Here is a 12,500-nt window from a genome sequence, read left to right on the forward strand (position 1 = left end):
CTTCTTCTTCTTCTTCTTCTCCTTCTTCTCCTTCTTCTTCTTCTTCTTCTTCAGTAACTTTAGTCATGTTCAGAGTGAACTGATGGATCGTCTCGTACTCTCCTGTCTTATAGAGGTCGCTCGCTCTCTTTTCGACCCCGTGTATTTGTTAAACAATGTTCAGGAGTCTGTTTGTAGGTTTTAAAGGATTCATTCGTCTCCTGTCTGAAATCTACTTAGCTGTTTTTTGTTTTAATATTGAAGAGTATGTGTCGTAACCGTGGTAACCAGCTTCTCTTGTCCTGTAGCTGTCAGACGCGTTAGGAGACGACACCCCGAGTCAGGCGAAGAAAACAAGCAACTTCAACCCGCCAGCCCCCGCCAACAACCCCCCCCCTCCCTCTAACCCGGGATGGCCCGGTTCAGCCCCAGGAGCTCCCAGCCAGCCCTCCGCTCCGGGGGACTTCCCCGGCGGATCGTCTGGCCCGGGTGCGCCCGGTCAGTTCCCGTTTTCTTCTGGTCCTGGAGCACCTGGCCAATACCCAGGACCCCAGTCAGCACCTGGAGGGTTCCCTCCTGGTCCTGGGATACCTGGACAATATCCACCTGCACCAGGAGCTCCAGGTCAGTTCCCCTCCAGCCCTGGAGCCCCGGGCCAGTTCCCTGGGCAGTTCCCCGGGCAGTACCCACCTGAAGGAGCTCCAGGACAGCTCCCTGGAGGTCCTATGTCTTACCCAACAGGACCCTTCCCCTCCGGCCCCGGAGCCCCCCCTGGGCCTTATCCCAACGTGCCTTACCCAGGAGGAGGCAACGGGATGTACGGACCAGGTGGTCCAGGTGCGTTCCCCCCTCCTACCGGCCCTGGAGCGTTCCCTGCATTCCCTGCTGGAGGCTTTCCCCCGATCCCCTCTGGGTCATGGGGACCACATGCAGGGGGGGGCTTCCCTCCTGCCCCTGGCCCCTTCGGACCTGGTCCTGGGCCTATGGATCCGTACGGTGGAGCAGCTCCAGGAGGCATGATGGTGAGTAAGATTGAAGTGCTTGCTTGCTGTGTTTCTCTGGGGGGGAGCAGCTCTCTCTGGTGGTTTTGTTTTCAGGTTCAGGGGGGGGAACTACGTCTTCACTGTCGGTGTCACTGGTTTAACTGGTGTAAGATCAACTGGTGATTATCCCACGTGTAGAAAATAAGAAGAACTTAAAAAGTACTTTGAGGTCCAAAATACAAAAAAGAGCCTGAAAGAAGAGAAGATATATCTGTACTGAAGAAACACCAAAACTCTGACCAGAACAGGCTCCACAATATTATTAATATTATTATTATTATTTATATTATTATTGTTATTATTTATATTATTATTTATATTGTTATTATTTATATTATTATTATTATTTATATTTATATTATTATTATTATTATTTATATTTATATTATTATTATTATTTATATTATTATTATTATTTATATTTATATTATTATTATTATTATTTATATTTATATTATTATTATTATTATTTATATTATTATTATTATTATTATTATTATTATTATTGTTAATGTTGGTGAGGTGTCTGTTTGTGGTCTGCAGGTGAAGTCTGTCTCTGCAGTACTTTGGGTCTGACTCGTTTGTTTTCACACATTAAACTCCTGAAGATGTCGAGAGTCAGACTGCTGCTGTGCACCTGACAGTGAGAGACAGAAGGGGGCGGGGCCTCTCCTGAGGCATGATGTAGAGAGTCCTCTGATGCTTTAATATTTGTCTCTACGCTGGAAGGTGAAGTTTTAACTGCGTTCATACATGCAGCTCGCCGCGAACATTTCAGGAGTTTTATTGTTTATGTGAAAATGCTGAGTCAGCTGGTTTGTGTTGGGATGAAGTGCAGGAGGGTGAATACTCAGCGAGGGGTTACTTTTGGATTCTCTCTCTCTCTCTCTCTCTCTCTCTCTCTCTCTCTCTCTGCTGGTCTGCAACATGACGCAGAATGGACGTTCACACCGAGTTATAAAAACTGTATTCTTGTCTTTCAGCCCAGATTTTACCCTCCATATAAATGACTGTGAATACGGACGCCACTCCAGGACGGTCATGGTTTGATAAATATGTGTACACCTTTAAGGTTTCTGCTCCACCTGCCTTGGGAATGTGTTTTCATGACATCATCAGTCTCATTTGAAACTCTGTGTGAACTTTGACCTTTATGAATTTTCTGAACGTGTTCTGTAACCATGACAACCCTGTTTGTACACTTGATGCCTTGAAGTAAAAACCTTTAAACTCCAGATCTCTATTTTCTTTCTGTCTGAACTTTGAGGTTTGTTAAAGAGGGAGGTCATGCATTAGGAATGTGGGCGGGGCTAAACTGGCTCGTCATGTTTCTGATGAATAAACTTTATTTACAAACTCACAGCAGCAGAATCTAACACGTCTGTGTTTCTTACAGATGGTGCCGTACGATCTCCCGCTGCATGCTGGGATTTTGCCTCGCCTTGTGATCACGATAGTCGGAGAGGTCGTTCCAGGTGCAGAAAGGTACGTTCCCCCCCGCCTGCTCGCTGTGATGTCACCGCGCTCCTCGCTCTATGACGAGTAGTCTCATGTTTAAACTTTAGATTAAAGTCGTGATATTTAAAGATGGAGTGACCCTCGCTGTGACCCTCGCTGTGACCCTCGCTCGTCTAAACGTTCACTTTGATGACCTTTGACCTTTCAGGTTCCAGGTGGACTTCATCAGAGGGTCAGACGTCGTCTTCCACTTGAATCCTCGATTCCACGAGCAGACGATCGTCAGGAACTCCAACCTGGGAGGATGCTGGGGCCCCGAGGAGCGTGAAGGACCGTTCCCGTTTGTTCACGGACGCCGTTTTGAGGTAAAGCTCTTCAGAGACGAGAGCGCCAGAAAGACGAGAGGAACGAAGACGTTCAGCTTCATGTCTTGATATTTAATTTGTTCAGCGTTAATCAGAGTTTCTTAAAGATGGAGACACAAACGTCTCCTCAGTCTGAAGGTCATTTCACACGCCGGGCGCTCTCCCACTTCCTGTTGTGGTCAGAGGAGCTCGTGAAGCCACGCCCTCTTCTAGTAACAAAGATCGTGAATGTTTGAAAAGCAGCTCGTCTTTATCAGGACGTGGACTTTGGTGACTTCATGTTGTTCCCGGCACACCTCTGACCAACGCCGTCCTGACGCCCAATCACGTCACCTGGGAGAGGCGATGTTTGATAACAGTCCAAAGAGCGCCGAAAAGGGCGAGGACGGTCACTCCGACTGAATTTAACCGACCGACAACGACCACAAACTTTATATCCTGACTTTGATCAGAAAGTTAACTGGATTAATGAACAACACAAACAACCAATCAGAGAGCAGCGTTTGTCTCCTCTCCTGTCTGATGCTCAAAGTGTAAAATAATTTCTCTCTCTCTCTTCCCCCCCTCTCTCCTCTCTCTCTCTCCCCCCTCTCTCTCTCTCTTCCCACCCCTCTCTCCTCTCTCTCTCTCCCCCCTCCTCTCTCTCTCTCTCTTCCCCCCTCCCCTCTCTCTCCCCCTCTCCTCTCTCTCCCCCCCTCCTCTCTCTCTCTCCCCCCTCCTCTCTCTCTCCTCTCTCTCTCTCCCCCCCTCCTCTCTCACTCTCTCTCTCTTCCCCCCTCCTCTCTCTCTTCCCCCCCTCCTCTCTCTCTCTTCCCCCCTCCTCTCTCTCTCTCTCTCTTCCCCCCCTCTCTCTCTCTCTCCCCCCCTCCTCTCTCTCTCTCTCTCCCCCCCTCTCTCTCTCTCTCTCTTCCCCCCCTCTCCTCTCTCCCCCCTCCTCTCTCTCTCTCCCCTCCTCTCTCTCTCTCCCCCCCTCCTCTCTCTCTCTCTCTCTCTTCCCCCCCTCTCTCTCTCCCCCCTCCTCTCTCTCTCTCTCTCCTCTCTCTTCCCCCCCTCCTCTCTCTCTCTCCCTCTCTCTCTCTCCCCCCTCCCCTCTCTCTCCCCCCTCCTTTCTCTCTCCTCCCCCCCTCCTCTCTCTCTCTCTCCCCCCCTCCTCTCTCTCTCTCTCTTCCCCCCCTCCTCTCTCTCTCTCTCTCTCTCTTCCCCCCCTCCCCTCTCTCTCCCCCTCTCCTCTCTCTCCCCCCTCCTCTCTCTCTCTCTCTTCCCCCCTCCTCTCTCTCTCCCCCCCTCCTCTCTCTCTCTCTCTCTTCCCCCCTCCTCTCTCTCTCTTCCCCCCCCTCTCTCTCCCCCTCCTCTCTCTCTCTCTCTCTTCCCCCCTCCTCTCTCTCTCTCCCCCCCCCCCCCCCCCTTCCTCTCTCTCCAGCTGAAGATCCTGGTGGAGGAGGACAGTTTCAAGGTGGCGGTGGACGGCACTCACCTGTTGGAGTACGAGCACAGAGTGGGCGGTCTGGAGGAGGTGACCCTGCTGCGGGTGACCGGAGACATCGTTCTGCACAGCGCGTCCCCGAGCATGATCTGATTGTGGCTGCACGCCGAGGTCGCACACAGACACCCCGATGAAGTCAGCGGCGTGCAGCTCGTGCCGTCGGCTGACACATTTATTCCAGAGCAGATAAATGAATCCAGGTCTCTATAATCTGTCTTTGTAGGAGATAATCATGTTAATTTAAAGCTGCTGAAGAGGAGGGAACACTACAGCGTTTATTATTCTCTTCTTTATATCTTCACAAGCCTTTGTATGTAATGCATGAGCGTGTGCTGCTGCTCGCCGTCTGTCCCCCCCCGCCTTACTCCTGACCTGTTATCATAGAGTATTAAACCTCCTCTCACACAAAGAGTTCAGATTTCATGTTGAAGTCAGACCTGAGAGAGAGGAGGGCGCCAAGTTGTTGCCAAAGATAACAGGTGAGAATAACAAACAAACAAACAAACAAACAAACAAAGAGTGACTGAAGGTTGAATCATGTAAACTCTAAACGAGCTGCCTGTTGGAATAATAAATGCTAGTTTCCCTGTTGCTGTTCTTTATTTTACCTGACAGGTGACCCTTTGTAAGCTCACCTGTGTTTGAGGTATCGCCCTCACAGACGAGGGAGCCTGAAATAAATCTATACTTTCAGTTTTTCTCTGAGTCAGAACTCAACCATTAAATCAACATGGTGACTAACTCTTTATTAAAGGTAACATATTATAAAATCCTCTTCCCCATGTTCCTCTAACTCTAACATGTGTCTCTAGTCCGTCTACAAACCCCCCAATGATGAGAAAAGTCCATCCTCTCCGTCTTCTGCCTGCTCCACTTTTCAGAAAATGTGTGCTCAAACAGGCCGTTTGTAGATGTTCCCTTCATGACATCACAAAGGGCAGTAGCCCCTCCCCCAGGTGGGTGACACTCCCACAGCTAGGTGTTTGTTCTGCCCTCTGAGTCTGCCTTCTCACCGTAAACAATAGGACATGGAACGAGAAAGACCGAGTACACCCAAGCCCTTCCAGAGAGGGGGCGTGGTCAGACACAGCTCATTTACATATTTAAAGGTACAGACACAGAAACAGTCTGTTCTGAGCAGGGCTGAAATAGAGGGGTTTATAGACATGATCAAATACAGGATCAGAGTGGATTTAGAACAAGAAACTTCACACACATGTTTTGAGGAGCTCTGAGACTTATTTAAACTGAAGAAGAGGAGGAGAGTATGTGACCTTTAACACACACCTACACATTCACACACTGATGGTAGAGCAGGGGGTCCACCATTATTAACTCATCCATTCAGAAACCGCCAACAAAGCAACGTTGTGTTTCTCACGGACACAGGGGACATGTGGCTGCAGGAACTATTGAACCCCTGACCTTCTGGCTGAGAGATGACCGACTCTACCACTGAGCCACATCCGCCCCCTGAGTAATAGTAAAATCCTTAAAAATGATTTAAGGCCAAAAAGATGCAGATTAAACATCAATCTTTATTTTCTTTGTTTGATTTAAACTAAAAGAGTTTTAGAAGCTGGAACAGTTTGAGTTATTTAAAGTTATGAGGATACAAAAATATAAAACTTCATTTGATTATTCAAATAAAATAACTTCCTGTTTGAAACCACAACATCGCTGCATGTGGGCGAGCTGTGACAAAATGTATTTTATGATTCTACGGAGTCCCTGAAGTCCCAAAAAGTAAAAAAAAACAAAATATATATTTTGTGTAGAAGTCAAAATCTTGCGTGGAATATAATTCTCTTGTGTGTGTTAGGGTTATATAATAATAATCACACAACAAAAATGAGCAATGTTCTGGGGGTAGTGGTGGACAAGATATATTTTTACTTTTTGGGACTTCAGGTAAGATAGTTAAAAATAGTTCTGCAGTAAAATATTGTTAAACAACTAGACATGTTAAAGTTTAAAAAGAATCTGGTCGTGCTCTGTTCCCCCTCGGGGGGGGGGGGTCTCCCATAAAGGTCTTTGGGGGGGTTGTTCCTCTATTTGCATGCCTGCTGTGTAAGTCAAATGTCGGCCTGCAGTTCCGCCTCTGCCCGTTAGGGGGCAGCACGAGCACAAAGCAGCCACTGTGCTGCCGGAGAAAACAAATCGAAACTCTTCAATGAGTTCACCTTCACGTCAATAAGTTTGTCCCCTCGTCTCGTCTTCTGAGCCGCGGCTGTGTGGACAACATGAACGGCTCCCTGCACTCCTCACCCAACGTGATGGACATAAAGCTGAAGCGGGGACCGGCAGGTAAGACCACCGGAGACCCGACTGACCAACTGCGAGCTAATTGGTGCTACATGCTAGGTGGCTACGTAGCAGCGGAAAATGAGCGCTGTCAAAGCTGAAGCTAGCTGCTAACATGCTAACCCAAACTAAAGTGTAATTATACATTAAAGTCAAAGAGAGGAGGATTTAAATCAACAGAACTAATACTTAAAGACTTTAATACGATGTGTTGTCATCAGTTAGTCTCACAGAGGGAGCTGCACTTTGTAGTTTTAATGAAAAGTAAGAAAATCTATTAAACTACAAAAGTTTTATAAAACATGAAGAGAGGATCCATCAGTTCATTTAGACACGTTTTATATAAATATATAAGTCTTAACAAAAGTTACTACAAGAAGAAGAAGAGGGGGAGGGGTCACTGACTAAATCAGAAATACGTCATTAACCGTCAGCTGTTCTTACAGCAGCATGAATAAATATAAACAAGTTAATGAAGAATAAAGAGATTAAAGAGTCCCGCCTCAGACTCTCACGCCATCACGCCAACACGCCATCACGCCAACACAAAATGACCACAAATACAAAGTCACAGGAAGTCATCGGCAGGCGTCCTGTCCCTTTAGACCGTGTGCCCGAGTTAACGTCTCCGTTCTCTCCGGGGTCAAAATGATCAACAAAACAACAAACGACAACAACAACAAGGTAACCACAACATTGAACGCCACAGTTAAACAATTCATTCATCGCAGTCCTCGCCGTTCACCTGAAGACCCGAGTAAACTCGCTTTTAACCACGCCAACGCCATCAGCCTGGCCTATCCTGGGGGCAGTGTGGAGCTGCAGGGTGATGAGACAGGATGTGACATCATCGGGGACGCCGCGACGCTACAACAACGACCCGCACTGACGTGTCGTTGCTTAGAAACAAACATGAGCGCCGAAGTAGATCGTCTCTACTTCGGTGTTTTACGGCGTCTGGTTTATGTACGGCGCCCTCTAGAGGAATCCTTCAGTAACACGTCATATCTGAGTCTTTAGACGTTCTGGAGCAGATGGCGTTCCCCGACCTCATGAAGATCAGACGACTTAGCAGTCTTTCTATGTTTGTTGTCATGGTAACAAACAGTTAAATCTGTGATCCTGAGCACCTGATGACATCACAGACGGTTATGTAACCTTTATGATGGCGAGCTGCAGGTCGTACTTTGATCCATCCAGATAAATGTTTACTCTGTCCTGCGTCTAACGCCGGCGTCTCTGTTCTTCTTCTTCTTCTTCTTCAGGCCTCGGCTTCAACATCGTCGGGGGCGTCGACCAGCAGTACGTGGTCAACGACAGCGGCATCTACGTGTCCAAAATCAAAGAGGACGGCGCCGCCGCTTTGGATGGAAGACTGCAGGAGGGCGACAAGATCCTGGCGGTAATTCACCTTCTCTTTGATCATTCATGTCAGCCAGAGGTCAAAGGTCAAAGGTCAGAGGTCAAAGGCCACATGTAAATATATCATGAACACAACATCGCTGACAGGAAGGCATCACGCCATGTCTCCACAAACGCTCCTCCAGATGTTTCTCTCCCGTAAATGTAACATTCATACATAACGTCTTATTGGATTGTTTTAAATGAGTAGAGAGCGATGGCGCCATCAGGACGCCAACTGGAGGAAAGCACAGCATGCAAACAATGACTGGAGGTAGCGTGCTGCAGGTGGAGGTGGCGTTCTGCGGGTGGAGGTGGCGTTCTGCGGGTGGAGGTGGCGTGCTGGGTGTGGAGGTGGCGTTCTGCGGGTGGAGGTGGCGTTCTGCGGGTGGAGGTGGCGTTCTGCGGGGGAGGTGGCGTTCTGCGGGTGGAGGTGGCGTGGTGGAGGTGGCGTTCTGCGGGTGGAGGTGGCGTTCTGGGTGTGGAGGTGGGGTTCTGGGTGTGGAGGTGGCGTTCTGGATGTGGGGGTGGCGTTCTGGGTGTGGAGGTGGCGTTCTGGGTGTGGAGGTGGCGTTCTGGGTGTGGAGGTGGCATTCTGGGTGTGGAGGTGGCATTCTGCGGGTGGGGGTGGCGTTCTGGGTGTGGAGGTGGCGTGCTGCGGGTGGAGGTGGCGTTCTGGGTGTGGAGGTGGGGTTCTGCGGGTGGAGGTGGCGTGCTGCGGGTGGAGGTGGCATTCTGGGTGTGGAGGTGGCGTTCTGGGTGTGGAGGTGGCGTTCTGGGTGTGGAGAGGGCGTTCTGCGGGTGGGGGTGGCGTTCAAATGATGAGTAAGCGTGCTGCGGGTGGGGGTGGCGTGCTGCGGTGGAGGTGGCGTGCTGCGGGTGGAGGTGGCGGGTGGGGGTGTGAAGGTCTTCAGTCTCTAACCCGACGTCTCCGTCTTGTTGTTTGTAGATAAACGGCATGCAGCTGGAGGATCAGACTCATAGAGCCGTGGTCGATCTGTTCAGGACGTCGGGCGAAGACGTGGAGCTCCGAGTTCTGAAGAAGGTGAGCAGTTTGTTTGTTTGTTTGTTTGTTTGTTTGTTTGTTTATATTGTCAGGAATCTTTCCAGCTCGCCATGCTGCCTCTTCCCTGTTCGATGCTAACCAAAGCGTCCAGCTTCCTCGTTTCCATGACGACTGATGTCGTTACAAAGTTTAAGTAAACAGTGTGATTAAAGTCAGAGGTCAAAGGTTAAAGGTTAAAGGTGAGCTCTGATGAAACAGATGAGTGAGTCAGCTGTTTGTGTGAACGTTGGACTTTGTCTCCGTGGTGATGGAAGGTAACGTCAGGTGACTCACTCGTGTTTGTTTTCCTGCTGCCACGCCGTCAGTAAACATCCACACACGGTCTGAAACGCTCACCTGTCGTTTCTTTGACTTCACCTGTTTCATGATGCAACACAACATAGCTCCTCCCACAGAGCTGATCACTTTAATAAAGGTCATAATTCTACTTCCTGTCTCTTTAATGAAGCTGTTCTTATTCCTGAGAGCAGTATGTAACTCTGCCCCCTAGTGTTTAAAATGAGTACTGCAGTCTAAACATCATAGAGAGCTGTCTCCCCCCCCCCCTCCTCTCTAGAGTCCATGCTCTCACAGGTCACCATGTGGTGGACTCTGAAGCTTCAGTGTTTATCCAGCTCTGCATGGGTCTGTAAACCTTTCTGTGTTCTAACCTCTCTCCATTTTTCAAAAGCATCTCCAATATTGATCCTAGTTTGAGCACGTTTCTGCTCGTGGAGCTTATTAGAAACATGCAGAGGCTTTTTAGGTCGGGTACAATCACTTCTATCTGAACCACTTCTATTGTTGGTCACCTGGTTTGGTGCAGGTGTTGTGTCTGGTTCTTATATTATTTAAATTCTGTCATCATGTCGTTTTGCAGCTTTAACGTTAACACTCTTCTTCTTCTTCTTCTTCTTCGTTGGTGTCTTGCAGTTGTCTCGTCACATGAACGGACCATTGAGCCCTCGCCCCGACCACGACTCCTCCGTGTCTTCTCTGGGATTCCTCGCCGTGTTAGCAGGAGCCGCTGCGCTCGTCACGTTCATCTACATGAGACACCTGAGGAAGAACTTTTAGCCACGCCCACTTCTGATATGTTTAGGATCAAAGACTTTGCTGGAGTCCAAAGGGAACAAACTGTTTCTTTGTTTTGAGGAGTAGCCCCCCCCCCCCCCCCCCCCCCCCCCACACACACACACACACACACACACACACAGAAACGAACGCTGTCCACAGACGTCCAACACGGAACCATTCAATACCTGGATGATGTCACAGCTTCATTCAGCAGCTTCCTGCAGACGCGTTGGAGTCCTCGCCATCAGCCTGCTGAGTCAGCGTTTCCTTCCTGTCAACACGTCCAAACAGAAACCATCAAAGAGTTCCTGTCTCTCCTCCTGGCTGAATTCTAAACATGGACTCAGTACGAGACTAGCTCTTTACTTTATGTTGTGATTTGAACGAGCAGCGTCTCAAAGTTAAGACAACACGCCGCTGCTCGAGTCTTAACGATGACATTGTGTCCGCGTCTTTAAAGAGGAAACTTCAGAAGACTTTACTCGTCGTCTAAATCAGAACAATCTGATCTTTGATGGTTTCTGTGTTTTGATTTGTTGACTGTCAGGAAGCAGCAGAGTGTCCTCGATGAACATAAAACATCAAAGAAGAAGAAAAAGTGTGTTTTCAGAGGTCAGAATGACGGACGGCGTCCTCTCTCATAAGTCTGACATGGCGCCGGGTCTGAGAGGCGTTAGTTTGTCTGAACACGAGGTTAGAGAGCGTTCACATGCACACTCGGTCTGAAGGCTGTTTCTCCTCCTGCATGAAGGTCTTTGAATGCATCCTGGATTTTAACGTAGTTTCAGGACCGGTTCCAGCATCGGGTCTCCTCATGGCGGCGTTTCAAACCAAATCCCATTTCAAAAAGAAGCTTTTTCAAATTTCTCACCGTGTAGCATGAAGTTGTTTCTGCATCATTTCATAAATCAAAGATTCATACGACCGCAGTCCGTCTGACCTCCAGGGTCACGAGACAGATTACTGCGAGCGCCATCTTTAAACTGTCAGGTGGTCGTCACAGGTCGGTCTCGAGGAGCTGGAAGCAGCAGGAGAGTTTATTTAGACACGCCTCCTGGAGAGGAGATGAAATGTTCACTCTGTCAGTGAGATGCATTCTGACACCTCTCCACTAGGGGGCACTAACCTCTACACACCGCTCCTTTAAAGGAAAACGTTCATCGAGTGGTTTTAGAAAAAGTCCCTCAGGTCCTTTAAACACATCATGCCAACAGATCTCACATCCTCCCGCTCGCTCCCGGCTGAAGACGCTGAACGTTTGCAGCCTTTTGAAACATTCCCACGCTCGGCTGAGAGCGTCTTATGGGGGAAAGAAGAGAACATTATGAGAGAGGACAGGAAGTGTTGTTGGAGTGAAGGATGTTAAAAAGCAGCTTTAGTTTCTGTCTCTAAAATGTTTTTGCACTAAAGCCACAATCATGAAGTCCTCGTCCCGTCGGCGTCCAGCAGGAGAACACGAGAGCTGTGTGTGTGTGTGTGTGTGTGTGTGTGTGTGTGTGTGTGTGTGTGTGTGTGTGTGTGTGTGTGTGTGTGTGTGTGTGTGTGTGTGTGTGTGTGTGTGTGTGTGTGTGTGTGTGTGTGTGTGTGTGTGTGTGTGTGTGTGTGTGTGTGTGTGTGTGTGTGTGTGTGTGTGTGTGGGGGGTGGGGGTGGGTGGGGGTGTGTGGGTGGGTGTGGGTGTAGCTCTGCTGACCCGGGTTGTGTCAGTATGTACAGAATGCCTGAACGAGTCGATCACAAGCACTAATAAATTATGCAAAAAAAAGTGTTTTACACCCAAACACCTTCTGTATTAAAATTCATGTTGAATTCTGCTGCTTTGGTTTTTTCTTTCATTCTTTAACGGGAAGGAAATCAGAACATTTGATATTCAGGGTGAGCAACTTTGAATATTTTCATCTTGTCACGATATCACACTCTGAACATTTCTTTTATAAATGACATTTTAAACAAGCAGCAGCTTCTGGTGTTGAATGAAGGTTTGGGAGTGTCCACTAAGAGTCCAGAAGCTGCTAAAGTCCATTAACACCCATTTTAAAATGATGTTTTTTATGTTAAATAGTACAAAATAAATAAATGAACAATAAAAAAACAAACCCTTTGATAATATAAAACAGAAACAGAGAAGTCAGAGGAACTTTGAGTTTATATTTACAACATTTTAAATGAAAACTTTAAGAGCACAAATTCAATTTAAACAGATTTTTTATTTCTGGCTGAAGTTTGAATATAAAACTCAGTTTCTTAAAGAAAAGGGAGAAAGTTTGATTTTGACAAATCTTTGCTAGAAGAAGAATTAAATATATTAATTAAATATTTATTTGAGTAACATTTAAATTAGAGTTGC

General features: G+C 47.9%; 2 protein-coding genes across 4 annotated transcripts in view; both read left to right on the top strand.

Moving 5' to 3' along the window:
- Positions 1-4,917, top strand: part of lgals3a (lectin, galactoside binding soluble 3a) — a 5,819-nt gene extending 902 nt beyond the window's left edge. Inside the window, exons 3-6 of one of the 3 annotated variants that reach the window (XM_061034095.1) lie at positions 288-1,001; positions 2,419-2,507; positions 2,689-2,845; positions 4,266-4,917. In XM_061034095.1, coding sequence (XP_060890078.1) covers positions 288-1,001; positions 2,419-2,507; positions 2,689-2,845; positions 4,266-4,421 — 1,116 coding nt within the window. In that variant the 3' untranslated portion in view covers positions 4,422-4,917. Of the gene's footprint in view, positions 1-287; positions 1,032-1,076; positions 1,296-2,005; positions 2,258-2,418; positions 2,508-2,688; positions 2,846-4,265 lie in introns of those variants that run through there. The other 2 variants (XM_061034096.1, XM_061034097.1) reach the window with 2 other exon arrangements.
- A 1,523-nt stretch (positions 4,918-6,440) lies between these two features.
- On the top strand, positions 6,441-10,231 carry synj2bp (synaptojanin 2 binding protein). Its single transcript, XM_061034099.1, has 4 exons — positions 6,441-6,635; positions 7,898-8,034; positions 8,983-9,078; positions 10,012-10,231. The coding sequence occupies exons 1-4, from the start codon at positions 6,572-6,574 to the stop codon at positions 10,153-10,155; spliced, it is 441 nt and encodes a 146-aa protein (XP_060890082.1). The 5' UTR covers positions 6,441-6,571; the 3' UTR covers positions 10,156-10,231.
- Positions 10,232-12,500: the final 2,269 nt, after the last annotated feature.

Source organism: Labrus mixtus, unplaced genomic scaffold (genome assembly GCF_963584025.1).
Source record: "Labrus mixtus unplaced genomic scaffold, fLabMix1.1 SCAFFOLD_64, whole genome shotgun sequence".
In the NCBI taxonomy this organism is placed as follows: domain Eukaryota; kingdom Metazoa; phylum Chordata; class Actinopteri; order Labriformes; family Labridae; genus Labrus; species Labrus mixtus.

Excerpts from the sequence above, each read along its gene's own strand:
- synj2bp (XM_061034099.1), top strand. The coding sequence starts at position 6,572 with ATGAACGGCTCCCTGCACTCCTCACCCAACGTGATGGACATAAAGCTG. Across the intron at positions 6,636-7,897 it reads GCTGAAGCGGGGACCGGCAG|GCCTCGGCTTCAACATCGTC; the intron begins GTAAGACCACCG and ends CTTCTTCTTCAG. Across the intron at positions 8,035-8,982 it reads AGGGCGACAAGATCCTGGCG|ATAAACGGCATGCAGCTGGA; the intron begins GTAATTCACCTT and ends TGTTGTTTGTAG.